This window comes from Pelecanus crispus, chromosome 7 (assembly GCF_030463565.1).
Source record: "Pelecanus crispus isolate bPelCri1 chromosome 7, bPelCri1.pri, whole genome shotgun sequence".
In the NCBI taxonomy this organism is placed as follows: Eukaryota; Metazoa; Chordata; class Aves; order Pelecaniformes; family Pelecanidae; genus Pelecanus; species Pelecanus crispus.
The window spans coordinates 44,336,635-44,355,263 of record NC_134649.1 but is presented as its reverse complement, the minus strand read 5'-3'; the positions used below and the strand labels follow the sequence as shown (position 1 = coordinate 44,355,263).

Sequence of the window (18,629 nt, the reverse complement as noted above, 5' to 3'; positions counted from 1 at the left end):
AAGTCACGGCCTTTATTGATTTACTGAAGAAACACAGTGGTGATGGAAGCAGGAGCAATTTGTTTCATGAGTATTTTGTTTATGAGCTAGGCCTTCAGCCCTTGCTTCAGTGGTTTAAGACACAGTGTGCCTTGCCTTATGGAAGCAAAATTGCTGAGAAAGAAATTTGCCATCAAATTAGAAAAAAAAGTGAGTCCACTCTTATGCAGCAGAGCAAACAACTTGCAGGGTTTTGGTTTTAGGATATGCCTTTCTCGTGATAGTAGATAGCACTTTAATTAAAACAATAAACCCAGAACAAACCCTATGGGTGTCTAGGCAGATAAAGGGTGGAGTTTTATTTGTGGGTTAAACTTCCACATCCTGCTTTTCCTTCCAACTTCTTACCTGTCACAGGTGGCAAACCAGGATTGCTTTGTTAAATTAAATACAGTTATTTTTATTTAGATGTCTGTGCCCCCTTTGAAATGTGTGGGTTTCTTTTTTTTTTTTTTTTTTTTTTTTTTGCTTTAAGGCAATCCTTGCAGCTGATGGCTCAGTGTGTTTTGGAGAGGATCAGTCTCCTTCAGGCAGTGCGGCTTAATAGAAGCAGCAAATAAAGTGGGAAAATTGCTGCAATTAAATACCGCCTGCTCTAACCCTTGCAGCATCCCCTGTTCCCTGCGTACAATACTGCCTTTGACTGGGCTGTCTTATTAGGAGCAGAGGAACATGCAATCCTAAGGGAGGGTTTGTAGCCTCAGTAGCTGCAAGCTATGTGGCTGCTGCTAGCAATTTTTTTTCAGAAGCAGAGAAAGCATTGTTGAATACCCGGTCATTCATGTTTGTTTTGTCCTGCCATCCTCCATTGGTACAGGTCCCTACTGCCTGCCAGGAAAGATGGCTGGATGTGTCCCCAGGAAAGGGAAAGGTGGCTGGACATGTCCCCAGCCACAAGTGCTGCCGGGGCTGGTGGGGCACTCTGCAGAGACAAGAGCTCATGGTCCTTGCTGCCATTGAGGCCATTGGATGACTTGCAAATTACTTCTTGAAATCTCACTTTACTCTTTTTGGAGCATGGAGCAGCTGAAACACTGAGAAAACTCTTGAGTAGACCAGGATCAAGCCCTGGTGAAATGAGTATCCTCATGACTTTCCTGATGCTGTAGAGGCATAGCAAGTGGTCCCTAAGCACCTGAGTTACCCAAGTGCTTTGCACGTATATTGTGGTGTACTTGCATATGTGTGTGATTACATAGATTAAGCTGAAGCTAATCTTTCTTTAAAAAAAAAAAAAATTAAAACATTTGGGGTGTTTGGAGGGAGATGGTCTTCCAAGCAAAATAAAAAAAAAAAAAAACAACCCCCAAAAGAGCTCCACTTTAGTTTTTGCTAATGTTATTAAAATAGGAGGAAATGGGATCCTAGGTTTTGTCAAAACACATTTGTGTAAACCGAACAGGGCCTAAAATAACCTGACACTGCCCTTTTTAAAGAGACAAATAAGCCTGTAAGAGCTCCTTGTTGTAGGAGATGTGGAAGCCCCAGCAGCAGCGCAGCGTTACCCAACGCTCCTGCAAAGGGCTTCTCTGCCCTTCCTCAGCCACCGAGAGCGTGGCTGCTCTCCCGTGCTGCCTGTTGGAGCCAGGGAGCCGACAGTGACAGGGATATTTATGTTTGCAGCCTCATGCGAGCAGGCCAGCTCTGCTGATCGCTTACCAGGCTTGTACGCGCAGGCGCCTTTACGTGCCAGATGTGTGGTCTCTGCGCGCTTGTGAGCGGAAATGCTTGCGAGCGCAGGGTGGCAGAGCAGGAGGAAAGGCCAGGGCTGAAAATGTGTCCCTGAAAGTTACCTGAAGATAGGAAGACAATTCCCTAATTCCTTGAACCATATCAACCACATGCTAAATTAAATTGTAGTCCGGCACAATGCTTCTCAGTGATGTGGTTTTAATGAGTATTCTTTGCATTAATGACTGCATGCATCTGCTGGAATCGGTGTGGTATTGATTCTTTGCTGATCATGCTACAGGAATTTCCTTTAGACAGTATTGTTGGACATGACTGGGAGTGATTCATGGTGCAGTTTTCTTGGTGTCTGGATGACCTCTCGAAGTTTGTCTTCACTGTCAAATTAGCTCATATTATGGCTTGGGGGTTGCCCTTAAGTTGACTCCCTGCTGCACATAAAGCCCCTTATACGAGCAGGCTGTTAACCCAAGCTAATATGCTGCTGCTGCTGCTAATTTGAGCTAGGGCGTAAGTAAAGCCTGAGCGAGCACACTCGCTTAGCTGCTAACAGGACCTCTCAGTGATGGGGCACAGCTTCACCCACGTGGGTGCTACTTGTCCTTCCTGTGTCCTCCAGGGTCCTCTTCTTCTCCCCAAAGCCCTTACAGCAGCAAGCTGGGACATTCACCTCTCTGGTGCCCTGTGTTTTGTTGCTCTTGCCTCCTTTTAAGAGGTGACTCTTGCTGATGCTTGGCGTGGGACATCTCTGTGCCCCAGCAGTGTCCCTTCTCTTGCATGCTGGGTGCCTTGCACGGGCAGGCAGAGCTCCCTGGAGTACACTGCAAAGGAAATTGAGGGCTCCTTAATGCAGCCATGGGCATGCCAGAAATGTGAGCATCCCAGAGGCTGCACAGCCCAGTCAGTGCAACCATTGGAATATTGCTCAGCAGCGTGGGAACTCGTGCTTGAGGCTGGCTGAACCACAAGATGTAGCGTGGGTGCAGAGCCCTTCAGTGTATCCTTCAGCAAAGACGTATTACTGTTCTTTGTCCTTCCTGACCGTAGGCCTGTTATGCTGAGTTTGGGAGCAGTTGAATAGAAGTGAGGGTGATAAGAGAGCCGAGGGGTGTAAGAATCTGTGGTTTTCTATCGGTTTATCAGGCAGATTCAAAGGGAACCCAGGAATGGTGGTGGTGGGTTGGGTGAGTGATTCCCCAAGTCCAGGCTTCCGCTTCTGGCACTGCATCAGCCACTTCAAAGGAATCCGCAAAAAATCTTCCAAAGGTAATTAAGGATTGCATATCTAGTATGTGAAAGCTTCTTCTGACTTTCATCACTGTGGTGGCTTATGAACTCCATTTAGTGGCCATTCATTTTAGGGGGAACCAAAAAAATCCCTTTTAAGGGAAGATGTTGCTGTGGGTAGCTGGCACTAACTGTTTGGCCGCTCTTCCCTCAACCGAGTAGATTCAGGGCCTGTCTTGTGCACAAGAAAAAAACCAATGGCCTAAAGCTGTTTGTTTCTGTCCTTATAGTCCATATAACCACCTGAATCCTTGCAGTCTTTGATTGCTTTGTGCTTCAGTGTTAAGCCTCCTGTGTCACTGCTTACTGGGACTCTGCTATCTCTCTGGGAGCTTACAAGCTTGTTTAAAAGAGAAATTCAAGCGTGCTTTCTTCCCTGCCCAGCTGTGTACTTCTAGCATGGGCAGTATGTTCCCCCTCTTGTTCCCCTGGCCCCCATCCCCAAGCTAATTCAGCTGCAGCCATGCTTTTCATACCCAATCAAGTGTGCATGGGGCCTCCATTCCAGCGCTGTAAAGCCATCTACAAACATGTGGGAAGAGGATGGTGCCTATTCAGTAAGCTGCGGACTAGGCAGCTATCTTTCGACAGATTAGCCAGAGGAATTTCTATTGCAGGGCTCAATTGTTCTGGGCCCTCAGCTCCCTTTTGTGCAGGAGCAGTGAAAAGTTGTGTTATGACAATGGTTGACAAAGTGTTTAATGAAAGCCACAGTTGGCAGTGGCAGAACTTTGAGCCATCCTCCTCTTCTCCAATGCCTGTCATCAAAAGGTGCAGAAACGCTTTTGACAATCTTCTGCACTGACAGATAAATGGTTTTGATGTAAGGGTCGGAAATGTTCACCTCGCTGAACAGAATTCAGCCATCATGGTGAGCAGAGAACCAGGAGCCACATGTCTGTCTTCCTTTGTCTGGTGAGTCAGCCAGGCACCTCTGTCTTCAAAAGAGAGGTGGCTTTTCTCCATACTGGCCAAGTTCCCAAAGCAGAGCCAAAACTTCTACATGAACTCCTGGTTGACACTACACCTTGTCCAAGGAGGCGGGATTGGCATCTCACGATTCAGGGAGCTGACTGATCCCTCCTCACTGGCAAGCAGGACTCCTTATGTGACAGCATTATTACTTCTGGGAGGTGGTTTCAAGGCAGGCTATGTACCTGGTTTAACAAGGCTTTCCTTTCAGTCTGCAGTGTTCAGTGATCCACAGTGCCATTTTCACGATGCTAACTAAAGGCAAACAGGGTTTTCTTAGAGACTGGAATGGATGAGTAGCCAGAACAGGGCCCTTCCCATATTGATTTAACATGCTCTCTGTTCCTGATCATGGGCATCTTAGTGACAGGGGGGGAAAAACCCTATGGTGTTGGATTGGCTAATACAAGGAAGACCTGAAGTATGCAATGGATAAATAATGTGCAGAGCACTTCTCATGCCATTAAGTCAAAATATAGTTTAAAAAAAAAATCCAAACCTCAGACCAGGTTCTATTTAACAGGGGGGAAAAAACCAATTTGAACCTTAGGGGCCACTTGGTGGTGGCTCTGCTCTGTCCGCTCTGCTATCTGTAGAACCTTTGTAGGATGCTCCCCTGAACTTACAGCCCAGGCTCCTCCTGTCCAGGATTTATGTAGGTTGTCTGTTGCAACTGTGCAAAGAAAGCAGAATTCCTTGGAGGGATCAAAATATCCTCTCATGAGTAACACAACAGAAACATGTGTCCTGCCTGCTTCTCAGGGTGTGGGTATGCCCACACTCAGGCACAGCTAACGCTATATGTAGATGCAGGTGCCACAAAATGGGCTGACTGCACACCAAAGACATGGTCTCTTGGGACTGATATAAAACACTGTAGATGATGCTGCCACTTCGAAGAGATGCCAAGAAGCTGAGATCTCAGATGGTTTAGGGGAGTGCTGATTTGGGAAAGGACAGGGTTTTGGCTTTGGGTTGAGGACTCTTTCTTTGAAGACGACATCTTAGAATACTGATGGTAGAAACATTGGCTCGGTGTGAGCCATTGGACTACGGCACGGCATCAGACCAAGGGGCTCCTTGAGGGAACGCATTCTGTGCCATGGGAGAGTAGAAATGTGACTGTTCCCAGTGACAGGACAGCTGTGCCCCCAAACTTGGCATCTCCATCCAGCCTGCATTGCTGGTCTGCTTGGCCTGGAGAGGCCGAGCTGGTGGGGATGTTACAGCCCCTGCAGCGCTTTGTGCACTGCTGCGTGTTTGGGACCCATACTTAGTGGTGGGGGAGTGTCATATGCACCCATGACCTCAAGTTTTGAGTTCCCTTCTTTATTTGCATTACTGGAGCCCAACCAAGATTGAGGCCTCATTTCATCACCATTGGGCAAACCGAGACAATACCTACCTCAATTTTATTTACAGTCTAAATAGACAAGACAGACAAAGGGTGGCTGTGGAAACAAAAGCTCTGGAGAGGTGATGTGACATGACCCGGTCACCCAGCAGGAGATTAAGAGAGCCAGGAATAGACGGAGGTTTCCTGACGCGCGGTCCCAATGATCTATCTATTGGAGCACGTTAATTCTTTCTCCCATTTGCATGCTGCGACTAGCATGCCAAATACTGTCTAGTGAGGGGATCTGAGTTCTGGGAAACACATCCTTTGATTGCTAATGCTTCAGGCTAGAAATTCCTGGGTGTTTTAATGTAAGTTAAAATGCAGCTAGTCTAAGAAATTGAGTAAACTGTTTATTTTGGTGTATCCATTTAATTTCAAGTCTCCTGTTTATTTTGTACTGACCCTGTATTTCTAGCTGCCGTTTCCCCGCTGACTTTTGAACAGCATGTTGTGTGTTTGGTAAGGGTAGCTGGCAGCTGGAGTGGGTAGTGTGTGGAGGACTGAAGACATTGGCATACAAGACAGTGGGGTTCACCTGTATTTCTGCAGCAACCGTCGGAAAGTCTGTCTGTTGCTGGAGTAGGCAAAATATGGTTGTGCTCTCTGAAGAGCCAGCTACTTGTGCAATGCCTTTGGGTGGTCAGACTTCTCGAATGACAGTAACAATCAGAAAGTCCTGTTGGGTGATGTTAAACCATGGCCATGATATCCTTTAATTCACTAAGACCTTCGTCTTCTCGCTTTTGAACTTCCGAAGCTCATATCGGATCACTCAGTGCTTGAGCATTGGCTAAGCCAGGGATCTGTTCCATTTGACAAGAGTAGGGATAATCAGTTTGGTGCCTGTGATTCTCATAAATTGTGGGTCATAAAATGGCCTCTTAGCCTGTTGCAGAGGAATGTTTTGAGGAGAAATGTTGCCTTAAGAAATGCAAAAATCTGCAGCAATAGAAGCCATAGAAATACATTAAAACAGATGGATTCATGCACGGTCATGACTGTGGTTGTATTTCCCCCTTCACAGTTTGTCACTAATATTTTTGTGTCTGCTTTATCTTTATTGTGTTGAGCCTACAGGACATTACCTGTTGTATTTTCTCTTTTTGCCTGTACATCAGGCAGGGACAAGCTCCAACCTGATTTTGCTGTGTGGTTTTTAAAAAAAAAAAAGTAGTAATGTAATCTGTGGGCAAATTGCACTTTAATTCATAATTGTGCGATGAATATGGACTTGGCTTTCAAATGCACTCGGAGTTTAAACTGCAGTTTGACTTTTATTTAGATAAATGCCTTTGAGTTCATAGTGAAATGGATATCTGCTGTAGGCTGGTATTGATTTAAAGGTCTCTTGAGTGTTTTAAAAGACAGTAGGGGCTTACAGGACAGCATATTTTAAAACTAGATGCTTGGTTAGGTTTTACACTCCTGTGTAGCTTCAAGTCTAGATGCTGTTAAGAGCCAGCTTATGCTGTTGATTTGTAGAGCCTTCTTTCACAGCAGGTATTGGCAAAGAATTGAATGTTTCAGGCAAGATGCAAGGAGCCGTCTTCAGAGCTGGCTGCTCTGAAATGATGGGGAATGGCGTGTGTGTGAGAACTATCGAATGGTTCCCTTGTGCAGGGGAATGCTTTGAGGACTTCCCATAAATGCATTGTAGGAGGGCAAGTGATCAATAATAGCTTTTTAGCTCGAAAGAGGTGTTTATCGCTTCCTGCTAATCATGTGAAGTTGGTGAGCTTTGTAGGCTTTCAAGTCTTGGTGTTAGTAAGCATTGCTGTGGGCCTGGGTTTCTCTTTGCATTGCCACGAAGTGCAGTGGGTTAGCACGAGTGATTAAACCCGGTCTCTGTCTAGGCTCTTCTGGCAGCTGCCCTTTTTCTGCGTCCCTTGGCTCTTGGGTCACGTAGCATGGGTAAAAGTTCAGTAGGTGCCTCGGTGATTTAGGTCCTGTTTACCTGTTTGGGCTCCAGACCTGCTTGGGTTCTGTGGGCACAGCTTTAAAACAAAGAAAATACACAAAATGGGGAAGATTGGCCAGTTTTCTAGTCAGACTGGCTTGGTGGTTTGAATAAGCAGCTGAATATTTGAGGGCTTATCTAAAATCAGGCCATGAATCTTTTGGGTCACGTTCAGAGGTGCAGTAAGAGGGTGTAACCTCCCTGCGGAGGAGACAGGAGGGTTGAATTTTACCCAGGATAATATCCTAGAGCTGGGTGTGGAGCAGGGTAAAATTAAAGTAGGTCCCCCTCACTATTTCCTTACAACTTATTGCGGTTGCTTTGCTGCTACCACCCATCAATTTGCCTCCTCCCTCTTTAGATTACACACTCAGAGGAACTATGCCAGCACTGCATACATCACGTTAATTAAGCCACTGGTTAATTTCCACATCATTAGTCACTTGGTCTTAATTGATCTGTGCGCTCCCGGTAAGTCCCTAGCTGCAGGTTTGACCTGTCGTGCGTGGTGTGCTGATAGCGCGTGTCTTGGAGGGGGGACTTTGCGGTTGCACTGTATGATGCTACAGCAGAGCATGGCAAAAGCTCTTGCTTGTGGTTTTTGGAGCTGGTACTTTATTTGCATTATTTTGTCTGTTTGTCCCTAGCAATCCTTGCAGTGCGTTCCTTCCAGAAGCATGTTGAGCTCTGGCTGTATTTCCAAATAGGGACGTCCTGCGAGGCAGGTCTGCTTTCCCACCGGGCCGTTTCCAGATAATACGGCGCAACCTATTTGCCATCCGTCAGTGAAGTGCTATAATATCATCTAGACTTGGACTGTTGGGTGGTTGGAAAGCATTGGCTGGGGTTGTTGAGGACTACTGTGTGACTGGCTGAAAGCTGTAATCACTGATTAAAAAAACGTTTAGTGATACACTAATAATATTGTTAGAAAATGTAGAATATATTTTGTTTACACATAGTAAGTGTATGTATCTATGTGTGTATATTTTGTATGTAACAGACAGTGGTATATAACAATACTTCATGTGAATATAGCTATAAAATATTTAGCAGAAGTTTTGTTGATTGTTTCAGTTCAGACTTTAATTTGTCAGGAAATACCCTATTCATCTGTGATTAGTTTTGTGGTTGTGAATAACCAATAGAAGAATAATAAATGTAATTGTGTAATATAAAGACAAATTAAGAACACACTAGTGCAAAAGCGGAAAAAGCTTAGGGGGAGCTAGATAACATTCATGGAACGAAACTTACTCATGTGTTCAGCAGAAAAGTGCTGCTCTGCCATGTTTAAGTGCTCTTATTTTTTTTAAAAAAACCCTTCCAGTGCAATCCAGAATAATTAAGATGACTGTATTTTGCTGAGCATGGTAACTGCAGTATGCTGATCCCACTGTCTTCTATTTTAACAGAAACCTGAGCTACAACAAGCTGACGGAGATTGATCCTTCTGCCTTTGCAGGGCTGTCGAACCTGCAGGAAGTGTAAGTATTCTTTCAAAGGCTTTAATTGTATTTTGCCAGGGCAACTTGTGGCCCAGGAAGAAATTGTATATATTTTCCTAAGACGGTACCTTCCTTTAGCTAACTTGAACGAGCAGATCTGACTCGGTGGGGAGGTTTTTTCTCTGTATTGTACCTGGTTTTTTTTAAGTAATCAATGAGCAGAACACAACATCCCAATTAAAACAACATAGCTGTTATTGGAAATCATTGGAGTTTGCCTCCCTCAGTCTTGTGCAATGCTCTGAGGGAGCAGTTCAGCTAACACACCTGAACATACACACAAAGCTCTTTGCTGAAAGGATAACCCTGAAGCAAGGCAGAACAGCCTGGATTGTGATACCTGATGCCAACCTAACCCAAATCTCCCAGGAAACAAAGGTGTAGTGTAGTGGATAACAAAGCACTTAACTGTGTCTCCTCCTCTCTCAGACATTTGTGCTCCTTTTGGAACCAGAACAAATTCTGATTGAAGTCTGCTAGGAGAGGCTAAAACAGCAGAGCTGTCTTCTGCTTTAGTGGGGGAAGAGAAGGAGCTGCTGAAGGTTCTGAGTGGCTGTGCCAGACCCCCGTTGCTGGTAAAAGGGACCTTTTTGGGGGGGAATCACAGGATTTCCTAGCTCCTGATCTGTGTAAATGCTCAGCAGTTACACTTGCAGAGGAGCTGTGCTTGTCAGCTAGTGATTCCTGGAGCTGTGATTTTGGGTTTTGAAAACCGAAAGTGACTAAAACTGCAAGCGGTGGGTTGAGGTAATGAGCTCGTGTTTGAATGCTGAATCGCTGGCATGCTTGAGGTTTGGGCTCTGTTTGAAGAGCTACTGATGCCTCATGGGAAACTGAAAAAACATTTCCTTTCAGAAACAATACTGTGCTCTGTGTATATCGTGCATTTTCTCTTATCCTCTGTCTGTTTTCATTAAGTGTTGGCTCTGGGGCTTGTGGAGGGGCCAGATCCTGTGATTCTTAAATAGGCAAAAGGGTTTGCTGCAGTGGGAGTTCTGCCTGACTGCCTGCAGGATTGGACCATGGGGATTAATGTAGCATCTCTCCCCCTGGCCCGATTGCCCTGGCTCCCCTGCTTACACTAATAGCAGGGACTTGCTAGGGATCATGATTAAGTGAGGAATATCCATCAGGAGTGACTGCAGTGCTCTGAAATCAGGTCCTCATGATCAACCTAGAAAGCAGTCAGGGCGGGGAGAGAAAGTGATGCAGGTCAGCAAAACGCTGCCTATAGGATCTGTTTTCTCAACTTTTCTTTAAACTGTGGAAAGCCTTAAATTACTCTGTGCTTAAAGAAGAGAATTGCAGCCCTGATCCCATGAGACTTTAGAATTACCCTAACATGATTGTGGCTTAGCAATAGCTTTTATTTGTGGAAGTGCCTGAAGGCATGTGACTTCAGGGAGTGTGGGGCTGAGAAATGTGTATAGCTTCTGATTCCTTGGGTAGGGAGCTCCCTTGTGCAAAGTGCTGCACGTGTCAAGAGCAGGACAAGCCTAGCACTGAACAGTCAGCTGCTAAAAACCAGATGTCAGGGTTGGAGATGGGGGTAAGTAATGCAGCCTGCGAAGTAATGGTGCAGATAAGAGCTGCTTGCTGTGTCAGAAAGTCAGGGTTAGGGAAAAGGGAGAGAGCAAAGGAGTGAGTAGGAGGGAGAGGGAGCAGTCAGAAATGGGAGACTGGAAGGGAGGCAGAGGTCTGGAGCAGAGCCTGGAAGGCAGGCTTGGAAAGTGTGAGGGAGAAGCTCTATTAAAAGCGCTATCTACCAATCTTGGTTGCTTTTGAATAACAGCTAAACCACAGACCACTGAAATAAACTGCATTTCACAGAGAACCACATCTGTACTGCCAGAGCATCTCTGTTCTGAGCTTTTCTTTTTTTCAGCACTTTACAAACATTTCATGAAATAAGCATCATGCTGTGGCACGTCTTGAGAGCAAGTCAATGTTTTGCTGTGCGCGCTGTGCTGGGCAAACCGAGTCACCCTCAGGGAAAGAGATTGCCCCAAATAATGGATGCATTGATAAGACCTGAAACCTCCCATGATGCTTCAAACGCGGTGCCTGTGGTTCCTGAGCATTGCAGATGAGGCTCAAAGCTCTGTGTGTGTCTCTGAGAATAATTAGTGTGATATATTTTGAAAATGTTTTGTTTTCCCTTGATTTTAAGAAAATATCTGCAAACAAAAAGATTTAAACTTCACGGCTTATCTCGGATGCTCTGTTTTGCTTTACTGAGATTGCAATAATGTAATAGCTGTATTTACCCTATGCTTTTCCCTTTCCTTGGGTTTAGTCAATTGTTCGTGGGGTTTTTTTGAGAAGCTTTTTTTTCCCTTAGGTTTAAGTCTCTGTGGGATGAAGTTTAGTGGCTCAAAGTGATATGAAACCCTGTGATCCCGCATGCTCCAAAATAAGTAGCTTGTGCTGATGGAGGCTCAGGTGGTAGGGGCTGGAGTGGGACATGACTTTCCTTCAGGACAATGGTGCTTTCTCTCATCCCCTTTGGTGGCTCCCTCTAATGACAGCCCCCTGGGGTCCACCCATTCTTGTACCTTGGTGGAAAGGGTGGGATGGAGGGGTAGGCCCTGTGGTCCTTTCTGGGGTTTCCTCAGGTCATATGGATCATGGGATCCACAAAAGTGGTGGTTGCATGGCTCTCAGGTTTTCAAAGCTCATTTGTTACAAAGAAGTAGAAACTGTGCTAAAATTCCTCTCCAAACAACTCACCTTTTACTTTAGTAAAGTGCTTTTCGCCGAAAGCTCTGGAGAGCTGTGCTATTTTTGAGCAGGCTCCATTTCAGCTTGACACCAGCCTGGCAACTGGACTGTAAATATTTTATACAGGTGGCCATGCTGCTCCTCTGCCTTAGCATCCAGAGGCAGCAGGTTTGTTGTCAAAGGGGAGGGCTGGGGAGGAGAAAGGAGACCGAAAGTTTAAATTTGTTGAGCCTGGCTGTTCTGTTTTGGGGTGGTTTTGCTTTTTTTTTCCCTCCCCCTTTACATGGGGGAAGGGGAAGATGAGAGAGAAATCCCAGGCAAATGCTGAGCTTGGCTGTCTCCTCTGCATCGGCGACTGGTGCCTGTGAGCCAAGACAGAAAATGAGGTGGGAGAACCACTTCTGACTGACTTCTGACCTGACAGGAGGCTGATATATGAAAATCACACTTATGTCAGAGGAGGGTTTTACCAGTTGTTACATGCCGGTCGGTGTCAGGGCTGCTTAACCAGAGCTGACCCAGGCTAGCGGAGGGTAGGCCTAATTATCCTTCTTCTCCCATGCCTTTCCAAAAGATGCTCAGTTGGATGTTAATGAAACCGAAGCACAAATATAAGCATTTCAATGCTCTTTCCAGCTTGCTTTGTACCTTTGAAAGCTCTAGACTTTGCTATAATATGAGTAACAATGAGCTTTTAGTTGCAAAGAGGAGCTCTTTGCCGAATTGCAATGCATCTGGCTATTTTCCCTTACATTTTAAGGTATGGGTATAATGTCAGAGGCAGAGCCAAGGCTGAGGAAAGCTTTTATCCCAACAGAGCCTGGAACTCCTCATGAAATCAAATATCTTGCCTGCTCTCAGAGGATTCAGAAGGAAGTTCTGGGATGGATGTACTGCTGCCTTCTCCCACCTGCCAAAAATAGTTTTAAAGGGAAGAAGGAAGGAAAAAAAATCCCACCATAATTTAGGATTGCCCCAACTCGTGCCTACGGCTTAGCATGCCTCGGCTGCACCACGCTCCCCTGCCTGCTACTGGGTGCTCTGCTTCCTGCACCCAAATCACGATCTTTTCCGAGATATCCCCTTGCAGAGCCCCTGCAGAAGGGGAAGAATTTAAAGGCGGGCAGCGGAGAGAGACCCAGCGAGGCTCTGCCTCGAGCAGTAGCCGATGGGAGGTGGCTGGGGGTCCTGGGGAGCTGCCATGTGCTGCCCCACCGGCCTGGCAGGGGCCCGGCTTTAATTGCTTCAGCATGCGGTGGTGGGGGAGCGGGCAAGATGGCTAAGAAATTAGGTAATTTTCAAGCAGCCAGACAAGCGACTGTTACAGTAATTAATTGACTAATTCACCATACAAACAAGGGCTCTTTAAACCGAGGAGGAGCCGGTCACATGGCAAGGATCTGTTTTCAGTCAGAAAAAACACTTCAAACATTAGGCCATTGAAGGGGACATTTTTGTACCGGGGTTTCCAGGAGCGGGGCACTGTCTGCAATTGCCATTAGCCCTGGGGGGCTGCATGGTGCTCCCCAGCCGGCCGGCTGGAGCAGGTCACCTGTTTTTGGTGGTGTTGCTGTGCCCAGCACCAGTTTTGTGTGTGTGTTGCTGGCTTTGTGGGGCTGCCCTTGCGGGATTTCCAGAGCCGGGCCCGGTGTGGAGAGGAGGCCTGAGGCTGCCATTCCCCACCGCCATGGCACCCAGCTGGGCCCCCGTGCCCTGGCCCGGCATGGAGGGGCGAGTGGGGGCTGCTTGGGGAGGGAGTTAAATTAATTGTCCTGAGGCAGCGGGACCCGTCTGCCTCGTGGCAGTGGGTGCTCCGTGATGACTGTGGAAGCTTGGGCTGATGGAGGGCTGTTGTGGCACAGTGCCTTCCTTGACGGTGCTTGACTTTGCTTAAGGGAGTGGGTGGAAGAGGGAGGGGGGGGGGGGAAGCCTTCCTTTTATAAAGAGGATACTGTGGGACTGGTTATGGTGGCTCTCATTTATTAAAGGGTTAGGTTGGGACGACAAGGTGGGACTGTCAGAAAGATGCAGACAAACCCCTTGAGATGGAGGCCCCTGCCAAAATGTCAGTGTTCCTGGGGAGTTGGGGGGTTGGATAAGGAAGTGCTGTGGCCATCTCCTGCTCCTGCGTGCTTGGTTTTAGGCTGTTTGCTTCAACAGTTAATTTCTGTTTGTTGCAGGCGACTGAACAACAACGAGCTGACGGCCATTCCCTCCCTGGGACCTGCTGCTTCCAGTGTCCGCTCCCTCCACCTGTAAGTCACCGCTGCCTTTCTCGGCTTTTGACTCTGGGCTGTTCGTGGGGTAGGTTTGGCTGCTACCAACTGAGAGTTTCGTGTGTGTCACACCCACTTCTGCTGACTCTTCAGATTTCATTATCAGGCTTGTTGGCACCTTAATTAAGAAACATCTTCTGGAGTTGCGTGATTTGCATGAGGTTGGGCTCAATTAATGTTGTGATTATGGTCAGTGGTGGCTTATGTCAGTAAACTCCACAGGTTAGTTGCGTATTGAGTAAAATTATTGGTTTTTTCCTTGTCTACCTTTGGGTTTCAACCGTTATATCATACTTGTGCTATTAAAGGAGTATATAATTTTACCTTTTCATTTTTTTTTTGTTTGATTTTGTTTTTTCCCTGGCCCTGTTTTGACCATTTCTTTTCTCTTAAAGCCAGAGACTATTCACATCTTAATCTTTCAGGGAACTCATTCCAGAGTTGTTTTTATGGTCTCTTTCAACTTCTTTTTTTCTTTTTCTTTTTTCTTTTTTCTTTTGAGGGAGTGACTGGTGATTGTAAGGCTAGATCTGCAGAAGCTTTGAAGTTCCTAACTTTGGTAGTTCAGGTGCCTGCAGAAGTGTTAGACACCTGAGAGCCCTTGTGTATCTGCCACTGAGGATCTCGGGTTGGGGACGCTGCTGAAGGGAATAAAGACATTGTAATATCAAACTTCTTAGTACCTTAAGAGTGTGGATTTCTAAAATTATTTTTGCATGTGTCTGCTTGTAATGCACAGCAAGAAGGAATTTTGCTGAGGTATGCATGATACCTCCCAAGTTCCTGGGAAGGGGAAGTGGTTATAGCTAACATGGACTCCAGCAAAGTGCCTGAGCAGCTCAAGCGATGACTTCCAGCACATGTGGCCTTGCAGGGTACACCTGCAGGCAGGTGCCCGTATTTGCCATGGATTTGCTTCTTGTAGTGGAAAATGCCCATGTTCGTACCACCAGGTGATTGGCCTCTCGTGCTCCAAAGGCTCAGTCTTACTCAGAGGCAACCTTGATCTGTTGACTAAAAGTACATTCCTGTTACTTAAATCAAGGACAGAGTTGAGTGAAATGAATTGGCACTGTTCCTGCTCTTCCATTAGGTGGTGTTAAAATATGCAAAGCAGAACTCCTCCCTTAACTCAGTTTGGGGATCTTAGCTTCAAATTGGTGTCCATATCTCACTCCTGGTGTGAAGTGAGTTTAGCTTTTGTTTTGAGATACGGTGCCTTTGATCTGGTTCTTGGGTATACCGTGTTCCTACAGAGCTTATGAAGAGCCAAAGTGCTCCTCTGCTATCATCGGTGCCGGATCCAGCAAGTGTCTCTGTTAAATGCGTAAGTAACCACTTCACCTCCTGGGTGGAGGGGTGGCTTGTGTCTCTGCAGTTATCAGACCTGTCTAATGTGTCACATGCAGTTGGTGTGAAACCGGCTTGTTTGATTTCTGCCTCCTGCCGCAGCCTCTCCCAGCTTGCGTGACCACATGCGAAGTCTGGATGCGTGATCTGGGGGCTGCTGGCTGCAGAGCAGGGCGGTAGCTCCCTCCAAGCAGGGTCCCTTGTTTAAGGCACGATCCCCTGATGTGAGAGGCCATCTGCCTGCCACTTGAACTGAGCTTACCAGGCTGCCGCATAACCCAGTGTGTTATGCATTGGGATTTAAAAAACTCCAGAAATCTGATTTATGGTTGGAAAGCTTGCATACAATTTACCATCTAGAATATAGTTTTAGGCCCCCCAAATCGGCTTTTCTTTCTCACGAAGTCTATAAATGATCCAAGTTTCACAAGCCCCTGTTGTTATTTTTGCTATTAATTTAGCCGTTGGCAAAGGACCAAATTGCTAGAGCTTTGGTTTTTTTATTCCTGAAATGAAATAAGCGGTTTGGAAAGGAGGAATAATGACTGGTGGAAGGCAGTAGATTTACGGCTCCTCTGAAATTTCAGAGTGGTGCAGAAGGAAGGGGAAGGTACAAAGCCAAATGATAAAAGGACGGTATTCTAAACAGACCTGCTTAGTATCGCTTTCCAGAAATCTGTATTGCTTTCCTCAGCTGCTACACATAAATAACTCTGATAGTGGGATTTGTAATGCTGCTGTCATACCTCTGCAAGAAGGATCTCATTGTTTAGCTTGTTTTGGAGAATGCTGGGTTTTTTTTCCCCCCTGCATTTCCTTTTAATTTTTCAGAGGTAAAAATAATCTGAAAGACATTTTAAAGTACCTGCTTTAATCAGTGTTGCTGACTAACTCACATTGGAATGATTTGCTGAGGAAGTGAGGCTTTCTCCATCCTTGGGAGTCTTTAAATCAATTGGATGGCTTCCTAAAAGATGGTCTTTTAGTTCAACTCTAGGTTAATGGGCTTGATATGCAAATTGTTGGGTAGAGTTCTTTGGCCTTCTGTGATGTAAGGAATCAGATTATATGGTCCTGCTGGTTTGTTCTGGCCTTCAAATCTGTGAAGTAATAAATGGGGAGGCTGCCAAACCAAACCCAGTGTGCAGACTCATAATGAAGACTGTGTACTGGGAAACTGGTTTATGTTTAAGTATATAGTGTTACAGTGTATTCTTACTGCTAAAGAAAAATAAATAGATTTCCTTTTTTTTCAGTGTTTAGAAATGTGTGAAGTGTGTTTACCTCACAAACCTCTGAAGTAGGTTTTGTATACTGCATGTGGTTAAGTATTTCCAAAGGGCTGTGAATGTATTATAAAAGCAAGGGTTGTATATTTGTCACTCAAAACAGCCCTTTTGAATGAGTTACTTCATCTCCTACTCTTCCTAAGCTGGGGAAGAGACTTTCTGTCCTTTTGGTGCTGGGAGAAAGAAGGCTGCCGTATTGTCAAGCTCAGATTTTTCCTAAAGATTTTTTTAATGAGCTTGATTACTTTGCATTCCCTGTTTTGGGGTTTCCTGTACCTGTCTCCACCCAAAACTTCCTTGACCCCACATGCATGTGGACTGTGGGCTACTTATATATAAGTATGTGGGAATCTGTTGGAAAGAGAATTCTCAAGGCTTTCTGCAAATTTTTGTATGTTTCAGGCTGCAGATGATGCAGGCATAACATATGTATCAAATGTGCTATGCCCTAGTATACTGCCATGAAGTTTAGTTCAGTTTAATTATTCCTTGAAGAGTCACTTTGTTTGCCTTGCACATTGAAAATACTGCCAAAGTTGTTCATCTCCACAAGAGCAAACATAAGGGACTTGATAAGGCTTTTAATAGAACAGAAGGGAAAAATAGTCTATGTACGGGTTACCAAATAAAGACAGACATTAAATGCAAACATCTGTTAGCACAAACAAAAGCCAGGAAATTCAGCTGGGAGGGGGAGAGACTGAATCGGGATTAATTCCGAAATTACATCGGAGTAGCTGAGAGAAGAATCTTGCCTGAAATTCCCACAGCATTTGTAATTTAGCTAGAGTTCCTAGACTTGGACATTTGGGAGTTGATGGCAGGATGTTTTCACTGACATGCTCTTGGCTGAGGATTTCCCTTCCCAATGTTCTGCTGCAACACGAGTGTGTTAACTCTGTAGGCTCTCGAGAAGACTGTGTTACCTGATCTGGTGGGGAAGGGGAGGATGGAAGAAACCATTTATTTGCAGCAGAACTGAGTCTGTTTACGTCCAACTTCCTCACTAACTTGTGTGGAGACTCTCTTAGCCTTGCTAGCATGCCAGGTAAGAGGAGCACCTGAGCTGTGATCAGCTCTGCGCTGGTCTGTAACCATGGGCTTCCCACAGACCCTTGTGCAGGTGCAAGCTCATCCTGTAGTCTGGGGCCTGTCTGCCTCTCTTTCACCTACCTGCACATGGGTAAATGCATCCTGGAGGGCTTTTGGGATGTCCACACGGGATGACGGAGGTGGATCCTTGTCCTCTGCCCTGGCTCCAAGGTGGCCAGCCTGATTCAGTCAGCATCCACTGATGCAGGCACACTAACACAGGCTGTTACACAGCTGTGGAGCTCAGCAGAGAGCCTACTAACCAGACCTCTGAAGCAAGCGTGGTAAACAGAGCACACTGTGCCACATCCTTAGCTGGCTAGGAATTAAGGAAGTTAACAGATTAAACACTTAAAAATAACTTTTGTTTCTTTCACTGTAAGTCTTTTAAGCCCCCAACCATTCAGGAACAAAGGGGATAGTGACCCACGGCAGTGAGCTGTATGTTAGCAACAGTCAAAGCTGCTTGAGATGCTTTGGCCCCGTGATCTTGCTCTGAATAAGCACAGATAACAAGGAAGTCAGAATAGGGATTTTTTTGAGCAAAAGAGTGTGAAATAGGATTAGCCGATTCACAGGGGATGCAGTGACACTCTGCAGCGTATTTACTGGGGAAAGCGAAATCAATAGGACTACTCTGCTGCCAAACTGAGCATAAAAGTCTCTTGAAGAAAATCAATCTTCTTTGCAGGCTCATTAATGTAAAGATCAATTCACATTAAACTGTAATTAAACAGAGGGAGCTAATAGGAGAAGGCTAAGTGATCTACTGTGCCACAGGCAAAATATATTGTGTAAAATTTGAAACCTAAATACATGAAGAATTGGAAACTGGGAGTGGCAGGGAACATGCTAGGTCTGACTGAAAGGACTGGTGAGCTCAGATGCCGATTTGGACAGCATGGTCCTTATGAAAAGGAGGGTACTCTGTGGTATTCCATCTGGATGTTGGGGGTAAGACAGGTTAAAGACTGGAGCCAATCCTTTCTGCATCAGGAGTAATGTTTCCATTTGAATTGCATGGTTTCTTGGAGAGCTTTTCCTCTGAAG

General features: G+C 45.7%; 1 protein-coding gene across 1 annotated transcript in view; it reads left to right on the top strand.

The window, feature by feature from the left end:
- LRIG1 (leucine rich repeats and immunoglobulin like domains 1) overlaps positions 1 to 18,629 on the top strand; it is a 92,420-nt gene that overhangs the window by 28,788 nt on the left and 45,003 nt on the right. Inside the window, 2 exon segments of the mRNA XM_075713566.1 lie at positions 8,759 to 8,830; positions 13,753 to 13,827. Coding sequence (XP_075569681.1) covers positions 8,759 to 8,830; positions 13,753 to 13,827 — 147 coding nt within the window.